The sequence below is a fragment of the Gnatocerus cornutus genome, chromosome 2, assembly GCF_029298725.1.
Source record: "Gnatocerus cornutus isolate USDA-ARS CGAHR chromosome 2, icGnaCorn1.1, whole genome shotgun sequence".
NCBI classification, from domain to species: domain Eukaryota; kingdom Metazoa; phylum Arthropoda; class Insecta; order Coleoptera; family Tenebrionidae; genus Gnatocerus; species Gnatocerus cornutus.
In genome coordinates, this window is record NC_142234.1 from 18,778,767 (window position 1) to 18,798,872 (window position 20,106).

Genomic DNA, 20,106 nt, shown 5'->3' on the forward strand with positions numbered 1-20,106 from the left:
ATAGATATTTACTCAATGCTTTTTACGCATACACGCAAAACCAAAATTTTTATCTGCGGTTTTGTTGTTAGTTTATTTATATTATTTTATTTTCCTGATAATTATAGATAATTGTGTACAGTATAGTTTATAATATTTAGATGTTACTCGTAGGCATAATAGGTTTTAAAATTATAAGTGTAAATTTACTCAGTATTCCACGAGCAATACTGTAGCAATAAATTCTTCTAAGTTATTAAATTTTGCTTTATTTTCCCCCAATCCTTAATGAAATTCCCTTCTTGGAACGTCCACTTCCATTTAATTTTTTTCGCGATAAATCAGAAGTAGCCTTCATAAATATTGATTATAGATTACGAAATGCCAAAATAATTTCAGACCATCATCATTAATCTTGACAACTTTCCCCATGAATCGCGAAACTAATTTGCATAACAAGATCCCAGCGGGTGGTTTCTCACTGGGTGTTGGATTATAATAGAAAGTCGGTTTATCCGATGCGAATTCGTTTTGACACATTGTAAATAAAATAAATTCCCAGAATCGGTGACCGACCAACGAGTTGAGCAGGTTTTGATTATGCTTAATTAGTAGGTGGGTTAAGTGGACTTGATGTTTACATAATTTTTTTACTGCGAATGAAGGAATAACCCAGAATTAATTCCGAGACTAATATGGCGACCGCTTATAAAAAACGTGTACGAATTATATGTTGGAATTTTTATTGTCATTTTTAATGATGTCTTTCAATCGCTTTAGAAATGAATGATTACAACGTGATTCATAAACAAAGTATACACTTGGCTTCTCAATAGAAAGTGTGAATGCAACAAATATGCATAAAATTATTAAATGTATACATAACGTAATTGAAAAATAGTAATTTAATTAATTTATCTCTTATTACAGTGAGGAAAACACTGAAAACACCGCGAGCGATACGAAACGTGTAATTGACATTAGATAGGCAATAGTATAAAATATGAGAATGTCAAGCCACGTGTAACGCTTTTGATTGAAATGACAGTATCGTATTCTACAATTAAACTGTTTTTGTACTTAGATATGTACATGATAAAGAGATAGGTACACACGCAACTGTTTTACATCTCGTTGAAATTGCAAATTTTTTCTAAACGATTTTTCAGTTTTTAGTTTAGCAATTCTGTTCAGCATTCCTAGAACAATAGCAGATATTAGATAATTTTCTGCTTATTGTGGTTTCTGGTTCCGATTTCATAACGTACATTACCTGCATATTTTATATTGTACCAACTGAACCAAATAAGATAAAAGGATAAACTTTTGATCCAAGATTCTATGACCGATTGTGTTGCTCGCCGACAAACTGAAAGCTTGAAATTTTTACTTCTTTTTAGAAAAAAGCTACCAGTCAATCGCGGATTTTTTTTTAATTGCTGAAAGCTAACATTGACTTGAAGAAGGCGTTATGTAAACGATTACCTTGAACTGTCTTCTTATCTCTAACTCACTTTTTAAACAAATTGATTGAAATATTGACTTTTTATAAAACGGCCTTCGGTATAAAACGAGAGTTGCGTAGACTTAATTTTTATAATTTTGTTATGTACTTATGTAGTTGTTATGTAATTATTCGGTAGTTAATAAAAAAAAATCAAAGTTAACATTACTTAAAAAAAAACACAGTTAATATTGTACTAAAGCAAAAAATTAAAAATTTATGCAATAAAACGTGTTTGAGTCATTTTGGTTTAGATAACTTAATGTAGGTAAAAACAAATGGTTTAAAAAAAGGAAAAGAGTCTAAAGTCCGTTTAGCATCATCAGGTCGAGCCAGAATAAGTTGAAAAATCTTCAAATTAATATTAAGGTGAATTGGGGCTATTTATTATCTGAACTTATAAGACTCCATTATTATTGTTTTTTTTATAATTTAATTGAACAAATTTTATCGTACTAATTATTTGTAACAGTTAATTTAGTTATAAGTCATAAAATTTAAATTCCAATATTTTCCTTCTGGGAAAGTATAATTCGTTTTTACCTCCGCGCGCCTCCACCACCGTTCCGCTGTCCTGTCCAAACTAACCTCAATTTCCTTGTTTTGCTTTGAGGTTAGAAATATGTCAAGTCTGCGTTTCAGAACCCCACAAAACGATTGCTTTTAGTTTTTGAACGAACAAAGTTGTGTTTTAGTGATCCAAAATGCCAAAAGAGCAGTACAGAGAGACTGACGTGGCGAGAAAAATGTAAGTTTTGGCACTGCACGTTCCTCCTTAACTTTTTTTGTAGCTCCCACATCAGTTTCGGGGTGGAAAGTGCGGAATCTATGCAACAACAATCCCATATTCACGTCGTCGCGAAAAATTTGTACAATCAGGACACTCAACGCACTCCCATAGCGTATGGAGTCCTGGATAAGAGACTGGTAACCCCCTTTTAGTCTCAAAGATTGGAATCAGATAAAAGTGTTTTGCAGGGTACCAACTCAAAAGAGTCGCCATGCCAGACGTGCGGGAAGAACATAAATCAGTGTGTTGGCCACTTTGGTTATATTGACCTAGAATTACCGGTGTTCCATGTAGGGTACTTCAGGAGCATAATTAATATCTTGCAAATGATTTGTAAGAATTGCGCGCGTGTTCTTTTACCAGAAGACGAGAAGAGTCAGTATAGAATAAGGTTGTCTAATGACCATCTCAGCTACATGGTCAAAAAGGCAATCAGGAAGAAACTAGTAGAGAAATCAAAAAAGATTAACAGGTGTCAGTACTGCAAAGCCAGCAATGGATTTGTGAAAAAACTGACCGCAGGGAAAGGAAGCACAGGGGGCTCCGTGCTAAAAATTGTTTGCGAGAACAACAGAGGAGCTGATAAAGAAGCTGCTCTGAAGGAGCACATGGGTAAAGTTCATTTAATGATAGAAAAAAGTATAACTTTGCATTTTATCTAGGAAAATTTAACTATGCGGTGGATGCAAACCCGGAAATAAAAAACGCCTTAACAGCAAGCAACACGCTGTCTCAAATTCTGACCCCAATTGACGTCCTGAAATTATTTGAGCGAATCCCTGAAAGCGACATCCCGTTACTCGCCATGGACACTCGGAGGTTTTCTTCTTAACTTCTTAATTTCACCCTCTTAACGTATTGTTTTAGGTCGCAACCCAAAGATCTCATTTTTACAAGAATGTTGGTACCTCCGGTATCAATCCGCCCCTCTGTGGTATCAGATCTAAAGGCTGGAACGTACGTTTTGTTTTCTTCACTCTTAAATCACTGAAATGGTGTTACAGAAACGAAGACGATTTAACCATGCGGCAGTCTGAAATTATTTTCATCAACGATGTCATCAAGAAGCACAAATTGTCGGGGGCTTCTGTTAATATGTACCAGGAAGGCTGGGATTTTTTGCAACTACAAACCGCTTTGTATATTAATAGCGAGTTGTCGGGTGTTCCACTAGCCATGATGGTAATTTCAACTTGAATTACACCCCTCGTTATCTTTAAATTTTAGCCTAAGAAACCAGGCCGTGGTTTAGTGCAGCGCCTCAAAGGTAAACAGGGACGATTCCGCGGAAATTTGTCCGGAAAACGCGTCGATTTTTCATCGCGGACTGTAATATCCCCGGATCCCAATCTGCAAATTGATCAAGTCGGTGTTCCTATACATGTCGCCAAAATTCTAACATATCCAGAGCGGGTGATCCGAGCCAACATTGTCCAAATGAGAGAGTTGGTTATAAACGGTCCAGATAAGTGGCCCGGGGCTAACTATGTCCAGCAGAAAGGATCCGCTTTTAAGAAGTTTTTAAAATACGGAAACCGAGAGAAACTGGCGCAGGAATTAAAACTGGGGGACCTGGTGGAGCGGCATCTTCGGGATAACGATGTTGTTTTGTTTAACCGGCAGCCTAGTTTACACAAGTTGTCCATTATGGCGCACATTGCGAAGATTCACAGACACAGAACATTCAGGTACCGTTGTGAATTTTCGTGATTTTTAGCTAATTTGTTCAACAGGTTTAATGAATGCGTGTGCAATCCTTACAACGCGGATTTTGACGGCGATGAGATGAATTTGCATCTCCCGCAGACTGAGGAAGCCAAAGCTGAAGCCCTAATTCTGATGGGGGTACGATTCCCAAACAAACGATGCAATCACTAAGAGTTTGTTCTAGAATAAAAGTAACTTGGTCACTCCAAGAAACGGGGAATTGTTGATAGCTGCAACTCAGGACTTTTTAACTGGGGCCTACCTCCTGAGTAAGAAAGACACTTTCTTGGATAAAGCCCGTGCTTCTCAATTAGCCGCGACTTTACTCGCAGAAGACGACACCCACATGCAGATTGAATTACCCCCACCCTGCATTTTGAAGGTTTTGCGAGACACCTCCTTATTCATGTTTAATTGTTTGTTTGTAGCCAAGAGCCCTTTGGTCGGGAAAGCAAATCTGCAGTCTCATTTTCCGCCCTAACAAAGAATGCGCAGTTAAAGCAACGCTCGAAGCTAAAGGAAAGTCCTACACCGCGAACCGCGAACTCTGCGTCAAAGATTCCTACGTTTTGATCAGGAACTCTGAGCTGCTTGCAGGAACTCTCGATAAAAGCCACCTGGGGAGTGGTAGCAAAGGCAGCAACATCTTTTTTGTCATCCTGCGGGATTTCGGGCAAGAATACGCAATCAAAGCCATGTGGAGGTTGGCGAAACTGACCTCGAATTATCTCATGAACACCGGATTTTCGATAGGAATTGGAGATGTAACACCTAGCCAAGGTTTACTGCGCAGAAAAGCCAAACTGCTCAATGAGGGGTATTCAAAATGCGACGAATATATCCGACAGATGGCCGATGGGCGGCTGCAATCGCAGCCCGGTTGTACCCCTGAAGAAACTCTCGAGGCTGTGATTCTTAAGGAGTTGTCGGTTATTCGAGAACACGCGGGACAAGCGTGTTTGGCGGAGCTACACCCCACTAATAGCCCCCTTATTATGGCGTTATCAGGCTCAAAAGGTTCTTTTATTAACATTTCACAGATGATTGCGTGTGTCGGCCAACAAGCTCTGAACGGAAAAAGAGTCCCGGATGGGTTCGAAAATCGCTCTTTACCACATTTCCAACACCACTGTAAGTCTCTTCAGTGTTAAATCTTCGCCGTTTTGACAAAAACTTGTAGCAAAAACTCCAGAAGCAAAAGGTTTCGTTGAGAACAGTTTCTACACGGGTTTAACACCGACAGAATTCTTCTTCCACACGATGGGCGGTCGTGAAGGTTTAGTTGACACCGCGGTAAAAACCGCCGAGACAGGTTACATGCAGAGAAGATTGGTCAAGTCTTTGGAGGATCTAGTCGTACACTACGACGGGTCTGTGAGGAACGCCGAAGGAGACATCGTCCAAGTGACTTACGGCTGCGATGGACTAGATCCTACCTTCATGGAAGGCAAAGACTGTCCAGTGGATTTTGATCGTGTTCTGAGACATGTGCAGGCAAGACATCCGTACCGAGCAGAGCCCGCTTTAACAGGTCCCCAAATTCGAAGAGCCACTAAAGCTTTTCTGGAAATGGATTCTTTGAATGAATGCAGCGAGAAATTCAAAACGGAGCTAAAGTGAGTCACCCGTTTTTTTAACAACACTTTTACTAACATTTCTTCCAGGGAGTTCATGGAAAAACAGGCCCAGAAGGTGGAGAAAATCACCGAAAAATTCGGGGAGGATAAAGTCGTCAAGGAAATTGAGCGCCTAACGTGTAGCCAAGTGGTCACGTTTTTACAAACCTGTGGAACGAAATACAGTAAATCGATTATAGAGCCTGGCACGGCGGTGGGGGCTCTGGCGGCACAGAGTATAGGAGAACCGGGCACTCAGATGACTCTGAAAACTTTCCATTTTGCGGGTGTTGCAAGCATGAATATCACACAAGGAGTACCGAGAATCAAAGAGATCATCAACGCCAGCAAGGAAATCAGCACCCCGATTATCACGGCCCGTTTGACGAGGCCCCACGACATTGGATTCGCGCGGGAAGTAAAAGCAAGAATCGAAAGAACGACTTTGGGCCAAATTGCGTCTTTTATCGACGAAATTTACTCAGCGGAAGATTGTTTCCTGTTAATTCAACTAAACTATGATATAATCAAGTTGTTGAGGCTGGAAATAACTGCAGAAACTGTTCGTTACAGGTTTGTTGATCTTGAGGGATTTCCAGAGACTTTCTCATTCTGTTTCAGCATCTGCACGTCGAAACTCAAACTCAAGCCATCGGAAGTCCACGTTGAAAGCGACACTATCATTACGATTCACCCAGGGGGCAGTAAAAATTCAATGAGGTACAACTTTGCCTTGAACGAACTCAAGGCGAAGATACACACTGTAGTTGTGAAGGGCTTGCCCACGGTGAACCGAGCAGTCATTGCGAAGGAGGAAAAAGGGGGGCAAGCCGTCTACAACTTGTGTGTTGAAGGAAATAACTTGAGGGAAGTAATAGGGACGTATGGAGTCTTGGGAACAAAAACCGTTTCTAATAACATCATTGAAGTTTATAATACCCTGGGAATTGAAGCTGCTAGAGAGACCATCATGTCTGAGATCAAAATGGTAATGGAAAATCACGGCATGAGCGTCGATTATCGGCACATTATGTTGCTAGCTGCTCAAATGACTCACACTGGCGAGGTTTTGGGCATCACGCGCTATGGATTGTCCAAAATGAAGCAGTCCATTCTGAATTTAGCTTCAGTAAGTTTTTTTTCCCTGCTTAGCACGCATTAATTTCTCTTTTAGTTTGAGAAAACCGCGGATCATTTATTTGACGCCGCTTATTACGGACAAACCGACAAAATTAACGGAGTCTCTGAAAATATAATCATGGGAATGCCAGCCCCCATAGGCACAGGGATTTTTAAACTGCTCCACAAGCCCCTTCACGTTGACGAAAATCCAGAGTCGGAACCTTTGTTATTTGAAACTGCGATTGCAGACTAAAATATGTATTTATAGAAGTTTTACATAAAAAATGGAAATAAATTAAGATTCTTTCTTCTGTTGTACTAATTCCCGGAGGCTATTTGTGGCATCCTTTAAACTGTTTTCCAGATACGTTTTGTTATTAGCCAATACCTTGATCTTCTCTTCTGACTGAGTTTGTTTCTTCTGTAAGCTCTCTTTAACCTGATCTATTGGAGTTAAGACAAACATTCGCCCCACTGACTCGTAAGTTTTAGTGCCTGCTTCTAATGAATCAATTTCCCTACAAAGAAAAGTCAGGGAATTAACTCTTTTTGGTTGTTTTACCTCTCTGTGAAGATCGCATGTTGTTTATTCCGCTTCAAAGTCTCAATTTGAAGATCGGCTATCCGCAACTTTTGTGCTGTATCAATTTGTTTCTCTTGCAACTCGGCGAAAGCCTAAAAGTGGTAAAATCAGATACAAAGACGTGGAAAAAAGCTAAAATTACCTTCTTTAATTCCATATCCACTTTGGCCATCCTTTTTACGAAAAATTCTGATTTTAAGGCAATGAGGGCATGAATTCTAAAATAGGAAATTTGTAGCAAAGGAGCTTTGACAGCCAGGTCTACCACACTTCAATTTCAATCTGGACAAAAAGTTTCGTTATTTTCTAGCGCTGTTGACTATACTACGCTCTTTTCTTACAATAAAAGTAAATTTTCATCGAAAACTCCCCTTTAGCTGTGATATAAACACGAAATTTTATTAAAAATATCAAGTGAAAGTACCACCTATGGTTACTTTCATTTGCTACAGTTGGCAGATCTGGAACCTGTCCTTTCCTCATGGCCGGTCGTGCTGGCTCTTTAGAATTTATCTGTTTTGCAGAAAATTAACTCATTGGTAAGTCCATAAACCCACAAAATTGTTCAAACATTTCTATTAATCACACCATTATTCATAGTGTGCAGTTTGATTTAATTTGAAGCGATACTTTTAGGTTAGGTGTCGCAGGATAACATATTGTAAGTCAACATGTCCCGAAGAAAAGCAACCGAGGAAACTGACAAATTAACACGTATTGCTATTGTGAACGCCGATAAGTGTAAACCCAAACGATGCAGGCAAGAATGCAAGAAGTCCTGCCCTGTTGTGAGAATGGGAAAGTTGTGCATAGAAGTAACGCCCAACAGCAAAATGGCTTCAATTTCGGAGGAATTATGCATTGGTTGTGGTATCTGCGTTAAGGTTAGTCTCTCCCTTTGATTTGTGCCACATTTAACTCTTTAATTTGTGCAGAAATGTCCATTTGAAGCCATCACCATCATCAATCTCCCCAGTAACTTGGAAAGAGATACAACTCATCGCTACGGGAAAAATTCCTTCAAACTCCACAGATTACCCATCCCACGTCCTGGAGAAGTATTGGGATTGGTGGGTACCAATGGTATTGGCAAGTCTACAGCCCTCAAGATTTTGGCAGGAAAGCAGAAACCTAATCTTGGGCGCTACTCTGATCCTCCGGATTGGACAGAGATTTTGAGTCATTTCCGGGGGTCTGAACTGCAAAACTATTTCACCAAGATCTTGGAAGATGATTTGAAAGCTTTAATTAAACCACAATATGTTGATCAAATTCCCAAAGCTGTGAAAGGTACAGTGGGCCAACTTTTGGATAAGAAAACTGAGCTAAATAATCAAGATGATGTTTGTGACATGTTGGATTTGAAGCACATTCGCGAAAGAGCGATTGATGCGCTCTCTGGAGGAGAGCTGCAACGTTTTGCGTGTGCCATGGTGTGCATACAGAATGGAGATATTTTCATGTTTGATGAACCATCTTCTTACTTAGATGTCAAGCAGAGACTGAATGCTGCTCAGACTATTCGGTCTTTGTTGCATCCTGATAAGTAAGTACGCAACCGATAATATTATTGGTATTATTTTCATTTTTTTGAAGGTTTATAATCGTCGTCGAGCACGACTTGAGCGTCCTGGACTATTTATCAGATTTTATTTGCTGCCTCTATGGCGTTCCTGGAGCGTATGGAGTAGTAACTATGCCATTCTCCGTCCGTGAAGGTAAACAATTAATTAATAACAATCATGAAATACCACAACACAATTATCTTTACAGGAATAAACATTTTCTTGGACGGCTTTGTTCCTACCGAAAATCTCCGTTTCCGCGACGAATCGCTCGTTTTCAAAGTGGCAGAATCGGCCACTGAAGAGGAAGTGAAACGTATGAACCACTACGAATATCCATCAATGACCAAGACCATGGGCAACTTCCAATTGCACGTCGTCAAGGGTCAGTTTTCCGACTCGGAAATTTTAGTACTGCTGGGCGAAAACGGAACTGGAAAAACAACTTTCATTCGTATGTTGGCCGGAAACCTGCAAGCCGACGAAGGTTCAGGAGATTTACCCCAACTCCACATAAGTTACAAGCCGCAAAAAATCAGCCCGAAATCTCAGGGATTAGTTCGGCAGTTATTACACGACAAAATACGAGATGCGTATATCCACCCACAAGTACTGCGCGTTTTTCAATTAGTTGACACGTTTTTATTAATGTTTCCTTTCAGTTTATTGCGGATGTGACCAAACCATTGAAAATTGACGATATTATCGACCAGGAAGTACAGAATCTGTCTGGTGGTGAACTTCAACGTGTAGCTCTCACGTTGTGTTTAGGCAAACCAGCAGATGTGTACCTCATTGATGAACCTAGTGCCTATTTAGATTCCGAGCAGCGTTTGATGGCTGCCAAAGTCATCAAAAGGTGGAGTAGCCCCACGAAATCAACTTCAATTAATTGTTGGTTTTAGATTTATTCTGCACGCCAAGAAGACTGGCTTTGTGGTGGAGCACGATTTTATTATGGCAACTTATTTAGCCGATCGTGTCATCGTATTTGAAGGAACCCCGTCAGTGAAGACGACGGCGAATACTCCACAAACTCTTCTAGCAGGAATGAACCGGTTTTTGGAACTGTTGGGAATCACTTTTAGGCGCGATCCTAATAACTTCAGACCTAGGATAAACAAGCAGGAATCTGTGAAGGACTGCGAACAGAAACGGTCAGGACAGTATTTCTTCCTAGAGGATTATTAAATTTTTGTTGAATTTTATTTGAAGAATGGGTCTGTATTATAAAGCCCGTTTGAAGATTTGTTTTTATAAACGAGTATAATAAATGTGGAAGGATAATAAACAGGTTATTATCATGGCAGAGGTTGTTTCTATAGCAAGTCTAAGACAAAAAATTGAAATTTATATCATTCCTTCAAAGCATAAGAAATTTGGACACTATAATTATCTTGAATATCATGAATGGATAAGCCAGCCGTATAATCCATGGGCCCTTCTCACCAGTCAGATTTGGGGCGCTTCTCCACCCAGGTCTTGATGCCAGGAATCTGCAAGACAGTGTTCTTCAAAGTGGTAAGTTGAGGATAATCTGCAATGATATCGTTTCCGCACATAAAATTGAAATACTTCAATAAAGCAGTGAAGTATAGATCCGCCCAAGTGAGCTGAAATAAACAAATTAACACCAATTTACAAGTCGTGCGTTTTTCACCTTTCCCAATGCCAGATGCCCGTTATTAGCGGCCACAATAGCCTCCAAACGCTGCAAATAATACGGAATGGTTTCTTTGAACAACGGCTCTTTGCGCGATTCTTTCACAGCCTCATCGGCCTCATAGTGATACAAAGCAATTTCTGAAAATCACAAGTTTTAAATACATTTTTAAACGATTTTTCAGAACCCTCACTTGCACGCAAATCATTGACGGTATCGACCATTCCATCAATTTCCAAGTCTTCCCACTCGTTGTTACCAACCAGTTTGACTTTTTTTGCTGCGTATCTAGCGATGGCAAGACTTTGATGGGCGACTTTTCCGTTATGTTCCAAAACGGGGACTTGACCAAAGGGCATGTCTAAAAATCGAAATTAAAACGAGTTGACTTTGGCTTCTAACCACTCACTTGGTTTGAGTTGTGGCCAGTTTTCACTATCAAAACGCGAGTCCTCGAATTCGATTCCTCCATAGCTGAAAAGGAATCGAATCGGTTCCGCCAGAGCTTCCCCCGAAAAATACGTGAGTTTGTACGCTGGAGCCATTTCTTCTACAAATCAGAAAACTGAGTTAAACACTGGGAAGGATGGTGAAGAGATGTGAACCTGTGGTGTTGAAAATATTTATAGTTTTACGCGTACGTTTGATAGAGGCGCCTTCCATTATATTGAAATTGACATTGACTTAAGAATGAAGTTACGGATCACTAGTTTTATTTGATGAAATTATTTCAATAAAGAGGATAGGTGAGGGCAGAGACGCCCCATTTTTTGTTCCACGCTAAATTAAAAGTTGCAGCTTGTTCCCACGTTCTTTGAATAATGATGATTATCAAATATAGTTTCAAGGCCAATTCCATTTAAACTGAATGCTTTGGTTTCAATAATCGTTACGTGCGAAATTCATGCTGCTGCTTTAGCGTGAAAACATACTTTTTCGAATACCTGCCATGTTATTCTATGACTAATACGTACAAACAACTTGCAAAGAATTTCATAAACAAATGTTTAAGTCCTGTTCAATTCAATTAGTGACAGAATTACTTTACGAATTTAGTCATCAAATTCAACACGAAATTTTCAAGGATTCGTATAAAACAAATGCAAATTATGCAAACGAACCAAATGGTTATCAGCGGAAATTAAAGATAAATCGATCTGCTTTATTTTTAACAGTGGAGCTAATTAGCTCCTTTAATAATGTGTTTTGGACTTTACAAGTGGTTATCTAATATTTGCTTTTGTTCATTGCGGTTATCAGTACATATTACAGTATCGCAATGACTTATCTAACAACGAAAAATCAACGAGTCACTTCAGGGTGTAGCTCTTGACAACAATAATTGATTAATCTTTTTTAACAAACAATGATGTCGCATTAATTTTTGATTTATTATTAGTGTTTTTACCCCTTAAATACTTTATTACGAATGTTTGAAGCTCTACATCAATGTGTCTGACCCCCAAAGGATTGTATCCAATTTTTTTAATTAGAAAATTCCAGACAAATTACAATACTTTTATAAAGAATTGTTCCTGTGAATATACATTAAACGAGTACGTTTATCGTTTGTCTACTGATAAAATTATTTTAGTTTTTAGTAAACCTCCAGAAAAAACGAACCGTATGCACCTCTGGTCTAATTATAATTGCGCAATTCTTCAGCTCAAGTGAATATAAGTTAAAATAACAATAATTCATTGTGAAATCGTTATTAAATAAAAAACTTACCTTAAATCACTTATTTAAACAGAAAAACCCAAATCAGAACCGGCGTTCTTCAACAAACGAACACAATTCTTCAAATGACAACTTGCGTTGCCTCGGATCTATTTATAAATAAAAAAAAACTAAAATAATTAATACTCAACAACCAATCAAAATGCTCGTCTGCTGCTCGTATCGTTCTCGGAACCACTCGTACCGCAATTTTGACTCTTTGAGTTTAGAGGTTATGTTTCTTGTTTAACGTATAGGTTATGTTTGGAAAAGCCCCACGTGTTTAAATTTCTTCAAAGTCCCAGCAAATTAAAAAATAAAATGTCGTTTCGTGGTCGCGGAGGTGGTGGCGGCGGACGTGGGTTTGGCGGTCGAGGAGGCGGCGGTGGAAGAAATAGCTTCGGTGGAGGAGGAGGAGGCGGCGGTCGAGGTTTCGGAGGCCGAAACAGTTTCGGCGGTCGTGGAGGCGGAAGAAATTATGACCAAGGGCCCCCAGAGCAAGTTATTCCTTTGGGTTACTTCGATTATACCGTTCAAGATGATTTAGTCGCTAAAGTTGAAATTGAAGACGTTCCGTTTTTTAATGCTCCTATTTATTTAGAGAATAAGGAGCAAATAGGCAAAATTGACGAAATTTTCGGGAATCTGAGGGACTATTACGTTACAATCCGATTAGGAGATGATATAAAAGCAAATAGTTTCAAAAGGAATCAAAAAGTAAGTATCAAAAACTGTTAATTGCTAGCAACTAATTCTTTTTGTTGTAGTTATTTATCGACCCCGCGAAATTGCTGCCTTTGCAACGGTTTCTACCTAAAGCTCCAGGTTCTGTACAGAAAAGAGGCGGAAGAGGCGGCGGTCGAGGACGTGGTGGTGGAGGCGGCGGTTTTGGAGGAGGTTTCGGAAGAGGAGGAAACCGCGGAGGTTTTGGAGGAAGAGGTGGAGGTGGTGGTTTCGGAGGCCGTGGTGGTGGCGGCGGTGGCCGAGGAGGAGGATTCAGAGGTGGTCGTGGAGGAGGCGGAGGAAGAGGAGGCGGTGGCGGTAAACGGTGGTAACATACATTTGCTGTTGAACATTTTATTCTGAATGTATGTTTGTATGGAATTTGTGAGTCAAGACAGTTGTCATGTTTGTAATAAAATTTAATTTTCAAAAACGTGTGTTGTTTAACTTATTCATCAAATTTTGTATGTTTTGCTTTTTTTAGCAACTTGTCCCTTCCACGTTGATTCTTTCTTGGTTTATTCTGTTTGATTTCTCTGGTAACTTTTATTTTATCCCAATATTTTTTTTCGTCTTCACCTGTGAGCACTTCCTTTGAACCTAAACCTTCTTTTTTGCAGTAGTTGGCAGCATTGTCCTTACTATTAAAACGTAAAAAAATCTCTTCACTACCGATGTTTGGTATGTCAACGTATAAGATATCAGCTGAGGACGTCTTAATCTCACCCTAAAAAACAATTAGATAATAAATTTAATTCATCAACTCATAAATGTGCACCTTTAACTTTTTTATGTCTGTAATGGCCTCATTCAATTTAACTTTAATTATAAGTCCTTCCTCAATTGGTGCCGCTGTTTCAACACTTTTATCATTTTTAGGTTTAACAGGAGCTACACTTCCATTCTTTTCTTTGAGTCTTTTTGATTTGTCATCATATTGGGGCTGACTAAACTTTGCTTTATATAAATGTTGTTTGAATTCTTTCATTTTTTTCTTTTGTAGGTCCAAATACTTGTTTCTCATCCTTTTCCATTCTTTCCTAGGAAAACAGACATCACTCTTCCTTTCAAAACAAAATGAAATACTTACTTAGACAAAACTTGAAGCCCCAGTTCCTTAATGTAGTTTTTCTTCTTGTGTTCTTTCTTCAGTTTCTTTTTCTTCTTACTTTCAGTATCCTCAGATTCTGACACCTCCCCACCATCAGTTCTGATCTTTTTAGAATTCTCTTCAGTTTCATTATCTTCAGTGTCACTAAACTTTCGTTTCTTTGCAGTGTTTTTATTTGAGTTATCTTCAGGTTGCTGATCATTTGTATTCTCAAAAGTAACAATGCTACAAAGCTGATATGGCTCAGTATGTGAGGGCATTTTGCATCCAATACTTTCAAAGTAGTTCAGTGCCTTTTCAGCTTCAGCTCCTGTATCAAATTCAACAAAGGCAAAACCTTTTATAACACTATTTTGCTTGTACTTTGGTATAGACACATAAACCACATTTCCAAATTCTGAGAAAACTGAAGTTAGCCACTCATGTGTGACATCAGTTTTTAGTCTTTCCACATAAATTGTACACTCATCGACATTTTCCTTCACCTTCACCGGTTCCTTACGACAAATGCTCTTCTTGTCTTCTGAAAGTTCAATCAACGTGGAGTTCTTTACCGCTTTTTGAATATCTTCAATGCTGGATGTAAGTTTCCTTATTTTGTTGAATTTTAAGAACACGTCCAATTCCACGTCTGAAATTAAAAAGATAATTGCGTCCAAATGTAGAGGCAACTTACAGTCACTTTGTTTCAACAACTGGGAAAGAAATCGGTCCTTTGTTAGGTTAGAATCGCTGAAATAGAACTCCATTTGTTGTAGAATGGAGTTGTAACGTTGCTTTTTGCGGTGACGACCCTTTTTGGGAGTGTGCTCTTCATTTGGGGCTTTTTGTTTCGTTTCACTCTGGTTTTCCATTTTCACTTTTCGTTTAAACAACGAAGTTGAAATCAAAACACCAAAAACAAACGCGAGCGCTGCGATCCGCTTATTGGACATTGCGATTGGGCGCGCTTTTTATATTTTATAATACAGTAGACTCTCGATTATTTGAACATCGATAATTTCAATGTAATTTGGTCCCCTCGTTAATTTTAAGTAAAATCTAGAATTTTTTTCTCGCCAACACTACATAATTTAAATTTTTTTCTTCCGAACTTTCGTTAATTTGAAGTCCCTTTTGTGGGCGTACAAGAAAAACAAAAAATTTCTGAACAAGCCATTCTTAAAAAATCCATTGCAGCTTTAAAATCAGATTTTACATTTTTTGACTCTTTTAAAGTTTGGTCATAGTGCGCCTGGTAAGAAAGTCGATATCTCTGAAACTATGACATGTATCGAACTGCTGTTTGGAAAATCGTTTTTCTCGCACCTTTTTACATAAGAATAAGTGCAATATAAAAATTCGAAAATTTTGGCGAATAATTCGAAGTCCAAGTGTAGAGATAAAAAAATTCGTACCGGTAAAAAAGGGCTCTGGAAGTATCAATGCTCCAATCTCCGGAATTACGACAAATAGAAAAATTCGGTTTTTGCCATCGTTTTTTGCACTTTAGTTGCTAAAAATTGGATTTAACATCTTACGAATTCGCGAAATTTTGAAATTGATTTGATAATCTTGTTTATTTGCTTGACTAGGCAATCAGTAATACACTGAATGGAGAATAAAAAAGTTACGAAGGTTTTCTTTCCATGGGTCATCAATAATAAATTGATAATAATTTTGACCCATGTACTGAATTTATTGTTGTGCTACTTTCCCAGAAAATATAACCTTAATTTTAAATTAGTTTAAAGTACCTGCTGTACTTGAATTTTGGTGCCAATGTTATCTACACTGAATTAGGATAAGATCTCTAAATAATAATTCTAAACTGATTGAACCAGGATTAAATGGTTTTTGTTTGATAGCATATCTCAAATCCTGAAGTCATTGATATAAAAATAACAAAAATTTGTATTATTGTTATTCAAATTAAAAAAAATGGAACGTGAAAACGAAAATTGCACAGAGCCGCTCAAAAAATCACATCAAAACCAAGGAAAAACTTTAAAGCTTTAATTCTTCTTTTTGTTTATTTTCGATGTGATTAAAAAATTAGAATTATATAAATTATAATTATAATTATAATTAAATATTCATAGTTTGCGTCACCATTAATTATTGCGAAAAATTTTGAACAATATTATCAGTATTATCACGTTATTTGAAGATGTAAAAGTAGATTAAAACGTTGTTCAAAAATGCGATAAAATTGTTTTTGAGTCTAGAACAAACAAGTCAATCATAATAAACCATTTTAAACCAAGTCATTTAAAGTTCTGACGCTAATGGTTTTTCTTATCTATCACACGTACCTTGATGAACAATGAAAGCATAAATATTTAATTAGACAAGGATATCTTTCCTGGAAACAAGATAAAAGTCAGAGAGTCGCTTTTGAGAAAAGAGAAAAATAGATTTCTTAGTAAGTCATAAATTCAAGACTTCAGATGAAATTATAAAAAGGTTTATGAATATTAAATATAATCAAAGCGCAAAAAAACATCTCAACTGTCAAAATGAAGACCTAAAGAGACAAAGTCTGAGAATTTTCAGGAAATGAGTGGCAGAAACGTTCTGTTTTAGGAGCAAAAAAATAATGGCTTGTTGTGTAAAAAAAAAATAATTTTAAGTGGTTGATTAAAAGGCTAAAAACAAGGCTGTCTGGGCCAATTTTTCACCATCAATCAATCATGTAAAAATTAAATTGCCGAGAATTAAAATAGAAATGCTCGAAATTTTTTGGTGTTGACGACCTTAATAAGGGTCCTTGTAATATCGTGAATCGATCCATCACACTTTTTTGATAGGTATTATAATTTATAATCTGAGAAATCAATTTTATTTAGTTAACACGGAAAAGTAAACAAGTAGATGCATACACGTAATTATTTCATTAAACACGTTTAGTAACAACTTGAGATACAATTGTTTACATTGTTAACAAAATAAAAGAATTGTTGCAATCAATCTATTTTTAGTATCGTTACTTTGACCATATCAATAAAAAGACATTTTTAAGAACGTTTATCAGCTTAATCCAATTATGTAACGTTGCCGAAAAACTATATCGACACAAAGATATTCTAAACTCCAAAACAAAATGTTTTTCCTTATCACTGCACTTCCCCACTCCCCCCCTGTCCCTATATAAAATGGATGGAGGAAGACCCCATTTCATATCAATTTTAGTTTCTTTACTAAGTAAGTGGTAACTGGTCCTAATCCACGACTCTCCAGACTCCAAAATGCCGACTGATGTAGACGATACAACTACTGCAAAGGCAGTAGCAATGTCAGTCCTCTTCTTAACATCGATGGTTTTGGGCACCATCCCTATAAAACTATCCCACTGGTTTCACTGGAAGTCCGGCGCCAAGAATAACACCTACGTTCGAATGCTGCTTTGTTTCGGAGGTGGTGTGTTGTTATGTACCACCTTCCTTCACTTGCTACCAGAAGTTTCAGAAAACCTAGAAAAACTAGAAAATTTCCCCGATACGCATCTTCCATTTGCGGAGTTCTTAATGTGTGTGGGGTTTTTCACCATGTACTTTGTCGAAGAATGTGTCCACGTCTACCTCCACAAGAAGGAGAATGAAGGGCGTCTTCGCTCAGCTCGCGGCAGCATTGCCACAAGCAGAGGACAATTAACATCTACATACTCTACCGAGGACTTAACACCGTCTTTGGAACAACCGAAAATGGACTACCATCATCACATCGATCATAGTCATGAAGGTCACAGTCATCTAGTGATTGAAAATTCGACAATTATAACGATAAGAGGCTTACTCGTTGTGTTAGCGCTATCAGTTCATGAACTTTTTGAAGGATTATCGGTTGGATTGGAATCCTCCAGGGCAAATGTGTGGTACATGTTTGGAGCAGTGAGCGCTCATAAATTTGTAATCGCATTTTGTATTGGGGTAGAATTAGTTACTTCGGGGATGAATACGCTTTTAGTTGTAGTTTACGTGTTTACTTTTGCTGTGGTGAGTCCAATGGGGATTGGAATTGGAATAGCTGTTACTGAAGATGGAGAATCTTCAACAGCAGTGCCGTCTGTGATACTTCAAGGGTTGGCTACCGGCACCTTACTCTACGTGGTTTTCTTCGAAATATTGAGAGATGATAGGAAAAAGGGAATGAAACAGTATTTATCTATTTTAGTAGGTTTTCTAACAATGTTAGGACTCACTTTCTTGGAAAGTGATGACGATTAATTTATTGAGGACAATAAAGTATTACGAGTAAATATTGGACTTTAATCATTGTATTCCAAACAAGTTGTTTTTTATTAGAATATAATAGAAAAAGGAATGGAGGCTAGTCTAGACGTGGAGGAAAAAAATGCAAAGATAACTCCATTAATTAAGCAACAAAAAAGATAATTTACAACAATGTAACTAAAGGATGAAGTAAGTTAATTAAATTGTTGCCTCATCGCGATTTAAGATTACAAATCGATAAGTCTCATCAATTCAAAATTTACGTTTCTAAATTATGTTCCTCAAGAGGAGAAAGTATTTTCCAAGATAAGCGAACAAAACAACTAAATACCTACTTATAACAAAAAGAAAATGATGAATAGCGGATTAGAAAAGACAAGAGACTCGAGAATTTAAAAAAAGGTTCCTATTTCAAAATTGATTAATTGATAAAATAGCAGACTACCTAAATATTCTCTTATCTATTTTTTTTGTGATTTTTCCTTGTAGGGGCAAAGAAGAAGAGATTCTATAGAATGATGAGTCCTTGGTCGTGTTGCCATGAATAAATCTAAATTAAGCGTCGACGTTTTAAACTTTTTATTATTTATTTCGTCACGACTGAAAAATTTTTATTGAAGATACTCGTTTTTCCAAAATTAGAAGTACCGAAGTTCATGACTATTTTAAAAAGTACTCGTCGCACATATTGTTAGTTTCTTCTAAAGCTAAAAGTTGTACCGTGTAGTGAGAAAAATGCTTTTTGAAATATCCAGTAGTGCCATTTTTCCTAAATTATTGAGAAGGTATTCCACCTGTAAATTACTCAATGTTACTATTAACGACAAAACTGGCATAGCCGTGGTAGCCCTTCAAAGACCCCCTGTAAACTGTCTGAATTTAGATCTTCTGAAGGAAGTACTCACCACTGTTAAAGAACAGGAAAAGAATCGCTGCCAAGGTTTGATTCTTACTTCTGTAAGAAATCTCTTGAATTTTTAACAATCTGACTGTATCCACTTATCTACAGAACTTCGACGGTGTTTTTAGCGCCGGTCTAGATATTCGTGAAATGTACAAACCTAAACTAGATCATTTAAAAGAGTTGTGGACTACTCTACAAGACGTATGGATCAATTTGTACGGTTCTTCGTATCCCACAGTAGCGGTGGTCAATGTAATAAATATCATAAACTTAAATGCGACTATTTTAATCCATTTTAGGGCCACGCACCTGCTGGAGGTTGTTTATTAGCTTTGTCTTGCGACTACCGAATAATGTTGAACAATTTCACTATTGGTTTTAATGAATCGCAACTTGGAGCGATGGCTCCTAGCTGGTTTGCCGCAACTATGCGAAATCTTATCGGGTTTAGACAGACCGAATTGGCACTAATAACTGGAGAACTTTTCACGACTAATGTTGCTTCAGAAATAGGACTGGTAGATAAAGTGGCTCAGAGCAAAGAAGAGGGTATTCGAAAAGCAGAGCAGTTTTTACAGAGGTTCAGGAAAGTTCCCGGGTACAGCACGGCAATGACGAAACGAATGTTGCGCGGAGCAGATATTCAGGTGTGTTGAAAGAATGATGAGCTAATTTTAATTGCGTTTGTTGCAGAAACTTGTCGACAATAAAGATAAAGATCTTGATGGCTTAATAAAATTAATTACTTCACCAAAGCTACAAGATGCGGTGGCGGTGTATTTAAGGTCTCAGAAAAAGGGAATATAGTCTTTAATCTTGGGTTTGGGTGGAAATAATCGCAGCAATTTGTTTTAAATTAAAAAAAAAGTAAAAACAAAAAATTTAATTTTTTAAATTTGGTAAATGGTA

The 20,106-nt window shown here is 37.7% G+C and overlaps 8 protein-coding genes across 10 annotated transcripts; 5 read left to right on the forward strand and 3 right to left on the reverse strand.

Moving 5' to 3' along the window:
* The first annotated feature begins 2,052 nt into the window (after positions 1-2,052).
* Positions 2,053-7,040, forward strand: Polr3A (RNA polymerase III subunit A). The gene is made up of 14 exons (XM_088030778.1): positions 2,053-2,231; positions 2,275-2,410; positions 2,462-2,885; positions 2,936-3,092; positions 3,141-3,230; positions 3,278-3,455; positions 3,501-3,961; positions 4,007-4,118; positions 4,165-4,362; positions 4,409-5,111; positions 5,161-5,596; positions 5,645-6,169; positions 6,218-6,725; positions 6,771-7,040. Exons 1-14 carry the CDS (start codon positions 2,188-2,190, stop codon positions 6,969-6,971), a joined length of 4,173 nt encoding a protein of 1,390 aa, XP_087886904.1. The 5' UTR covers positions 2,053-2,187; the 3' UTR covers positions 6,972-7,040.
* Pfdn1 (prefoldin subunit 1) lies at positions 6,961-7,583 on the reverse strand. Its single transcript, XM_088030786.1, has 3 exons — positions 7,444-7,583; positions 7,281-7,393; positions 6,961-7,236 (listed from the first exon to the last, which is right to left on the reverse strand). Exons 1-3 carry the CDS (start codon positions 7,471-7,473, stop codon positions 7,014-7,016), a joined length of 366 nt encoding a protein of 121 aa, XP_087886912.1. The 5' UTR covers positions 7,474-7,583; the 3' UTR covers positions 6,961-7,013.
* A 169-nt stretch (positions 7,584-7,752) lies between these two features.
* Positions 7,753-10,175, forward strand: pix (ATP-binding cassette sub-family E member 1 pix). 2 transcript variants are annotated; one of them, XM_088030779.1, is made up of 7 exons: positions 7,753-7,840; positions 7,938-8,185; positions 8,237-8,847; positions 8,898-9,019; positions 9,075-9,475; positions 9,529-9,725; positions 9,772-10,175. In XM_088030779.1, exons 2-7 carry the CDS (start codon positions 7,973-7,975, stop codon positions 10,055-10,057), a joined length of 1,830 nt encoding a protein of 609 aa, XP_087886905.1. In that variant the 5' UTR covers positions 7,753-7,840; positions 7,938-7,972; the 3' UTR covers positions 10,058-10,175. The 2 variants fall into 2 exon arrangements, with proteins under 2 accessions (XP_087886905.1, XP_087886906.1); XM_088030780.1 differs by having other exon boundaries at positions 7,766-7,840; positions 7,926-8,185.
* A 22-nt stretch (positions 10,176-10,197) lies between these two features.
* On the reverse strand, positions 10,198-12,379 carry LOC148179767 (glutathione S-transferase-like). 2 transcript variants are annotated; one of them, XM_088030785.1, is made up of 5 exons: positions 12,261-12,379; positions 10,939-11,134; positions 10,723-10,890; positions 10,527-10,669; positions 10,198-10,479 (listed from the first exon to the last, which is right to left on the reverse strand). In XM_088030785.1, the coding sequence occupies exons 2-5, from the start codon at positions 11,072-11,074 to the stop codon at positions 10,312-10,314; spliced, it is 615 nt and encodes a 204-aa protein (XP_087886911.1). In that variant the 5' UTR covers positions 11,075-11,134; positions 12,261-12,379; the 3' UTR covers positions 10,198-10,311. The 2 variants fall into 2 exon arrangements, with proteins under 2 accessions (XP_087886911.1, XP_087886910.1); XM_088030784.1 differs by having other exon boundaries at positions 10,939-11,079; positions 12,261-12,378.
* Positions 12,380-12,414: 35 nt separating this feature from the next.
* Positions 12,415-13,404, forward strand: Gar1 (Gar1 ribonucleoprotein). The gene is made up of 2 exons (XM_088030782.1): positions 12,415-12,965; positions 13,016-13,404. The coding sequence occupies exons 1-2, from the start codon at positions 12,570-12,572 to the stop codon at positions 13,301-13,303; spliced, it is 684 nt and encodes a 227-aa protein (XP_087886908.1). The 5' UTR covers positions 12,415-12,569; the 3' UTR covers positions 13,304-13,404.
* Positions 13,376-15,022, reverse strand: LOC148179769 (la-related protein 7-like). The gene is made up of 4 exons (XM_088030781.1): positions 14,759-15,022; positions 14,062-14,713; positions 13,750-14,011; positions 13,376-13,698 (listed from the first exon to the last, which is right to left on the reverse strand). The coding sequence occupies exons 1-4, from the start codon at positions 15,015-15,017 to the stop codon at positions 13,420-13,422; spliced, it is 1,452 nt and encodes a 483-aa protein (XP_087886907.1). The 5' UTR covers positions 15,018-15,022; the 3' UTR covers positions 13,376-13,419.
* A 2,240-nt stretch (positions 15,023-17,262) lies between these two features.
* Positions 17,263-18,293, forward strand: LOC148179770 (zinc transporter ZIP1-like). The gene has a single exon (XM_088030255.1). The coding sequence runs from the start codon at positions 17,310-17,312 to the stop codon at positions 18,285-18,287; it is 978 nt and encodes a 325-aa protein (XP_087886381.1). The 5' UTR covers positions 17,263-17,309; the 3' UTR covers positions 18,288-18,293.
* A 735-nt stretch (positions 18,294-19,028) lies between these two features.
* On the forward strand, positions 19,029-20,004 carry LOC148179771 (enoyl-CoA delta isomerase 1, mitochondrial-like). The gene is made up of 4 exons (XM_088029575.1): positions 19,029-19,250; positions 19,303-19,449; positions 19,497-19,844; positions 19,891-20,004. The coding sequence occupies exons 1-4, from the start codon at positions 19,029-19,031 to the stop codon at positions 20,002-20,004; spliced, it is 831 nt and encodes a 276-aa protein (XP_087885701.1).
* Positions 20,005-20,106: the final 102 nt, after the last annotated feature.

Bases quoted from the DNA above. Each gene is read 5' to 3' on its own strand.
- Polr3A (XM_088030778.1), top strand. From the start codon at position 2,188: ATGCCAAAAGAGCAGTACAGAGAGACTGACGTGGCGAGAAAAAT. The intron at 3,231-3,277 runs GTACGTTTTGTT...ATGGTGTTACAG, and splicing joins TCAGATCTAAAGGCTGGAAC to AAACGAAGACGATTTAACCA. The intron at 3,962-4,006 runs GTACCGTTGTGA...TTTGTTCAACAG, and splicing joins CACAGACACAGAACATTCAG to GTTTAATGAATGCGTGTGCA.
- LOC148179769 (XM_088030781.1), bottom strand. From the start codon at position 15,017: ATGTCCAATAAGCGGATCGCAGCGCTCGCGTTTGTTTTTGGTGTTTTG. The intron at 14,012-14,061 runs GTAAGTATTTCA...CTGTTTTCCTAG, and splicing joins GGGCTTCAAGTTTTGTCTAA to GAAAGAATGGAAAAGGATGA. The intron at 13,699-13,749 runs GTGCACATTTAT...ATTGTTTTTTAG, and splicing joins CAGACATAAAAAAGTTAAAG to GGTGAGATTAAGACGTCCTC.
- LOC148179767 (XM_088030785.1), bottom strand. From the start codon at position 11,074: ATGGCTCCAGCGTACAAACTCACGTATTTTTCGGGGGAAGCTCTGGCG. The intron at 10,891-10,938 runs GTGAGTGGTTAG...TTCGATTTTTAG, and splicing joins CTGGCCACAACTCAAACCAA to ACATGCCCTTTGGTCAAGTC. The intron at 10,480-10,526 runs GTGAAAAACGCA...TGTTTATTTCAG, and splicing joins GGCATCTGGCATTGGGAAAG to CTCACTTGGGCGGATCTATA.
- pix (XM_088030779.1), top strand. From the start codon at position 7,973: ATGTCCCGAAGAAAAGCAACCGAGGAAACTGACAAATTAACACGTATT. The intron at 9,476-9,528 runs GTACTGCGCGTT...GTTTCCTTTCAG, and splicing joins ATGCGTATATCCACCCACAA to TTTATTGCGGATGTGACCAA. The intron at 9,726-9,771 runs GTGGAGTAGCCC...TGTTGGTTTTAG, and splicing joins GCTGCCAAAGTCATCAAAAG to ATTTATTCTGCACGCCAAGA.
- LOC148179771 (XM_088029575.1), top strand. From the start codon at position 19,029: ATGCTTTTTGAAATATCCAGTAGTGCCATTTTTCCTAAATTATTGAGA. The intron at 19,251-19,302 runs GTAAGAAATCTC...ACTTATCTACAG, and splicing joins AAGGTTTGATTCTTACTTCT to AACTTCGACGGTGTTTTTAG. The intron at 19,845-19,890 runs GTGTGTTGAAAG...CGTTTGTTGCAG, and splicing joins TGCGCGGAGCAGATATTCAG to AAACTTGTCGACAATAAAGA.
- Pfdn1 (XM_088030786.1), bottom strand. From the start codon at position 7,473: ATGGCCAAAGTGGATATGGAATTAAAGAAG. The intron at 7,394-7,443 runs GTAATTTTAGCT...TACCACTTTTAG, and splicing joins TGGATATGGAATTAAAGAAG to GCTTTCGCCGAGTTGCAAGA. The intron at 7,237-7,280 runs GTAAAACAACCA...TTTTCTTTGTAG, and splicing joins CATGCGATCTTCACAGAGAG to GGAAATTGATTCATTAGAAG.
- Gar1 (XM_088030782.1), top strand. From the start codon at position 12,570: ATGTCGTTTCGTGGTCGCGGAGGTGGTGGCGGCGGACGTGGGTTTGGC. The intron at 12,966-13,015 runs GTAAGTATCAAA...TTTTTGTTGTAG, and splicing joins GTTTCAAAAGGAATCAAAAA to TTATTTATCGACCCCGCGAA.
- LOC148179770 (XM_088030255.1), top strand. From the start codon at position 17,310: ATGCCGACTGATGTAGACGATACAACTACTGCAAAGGCAGTAGCAATG.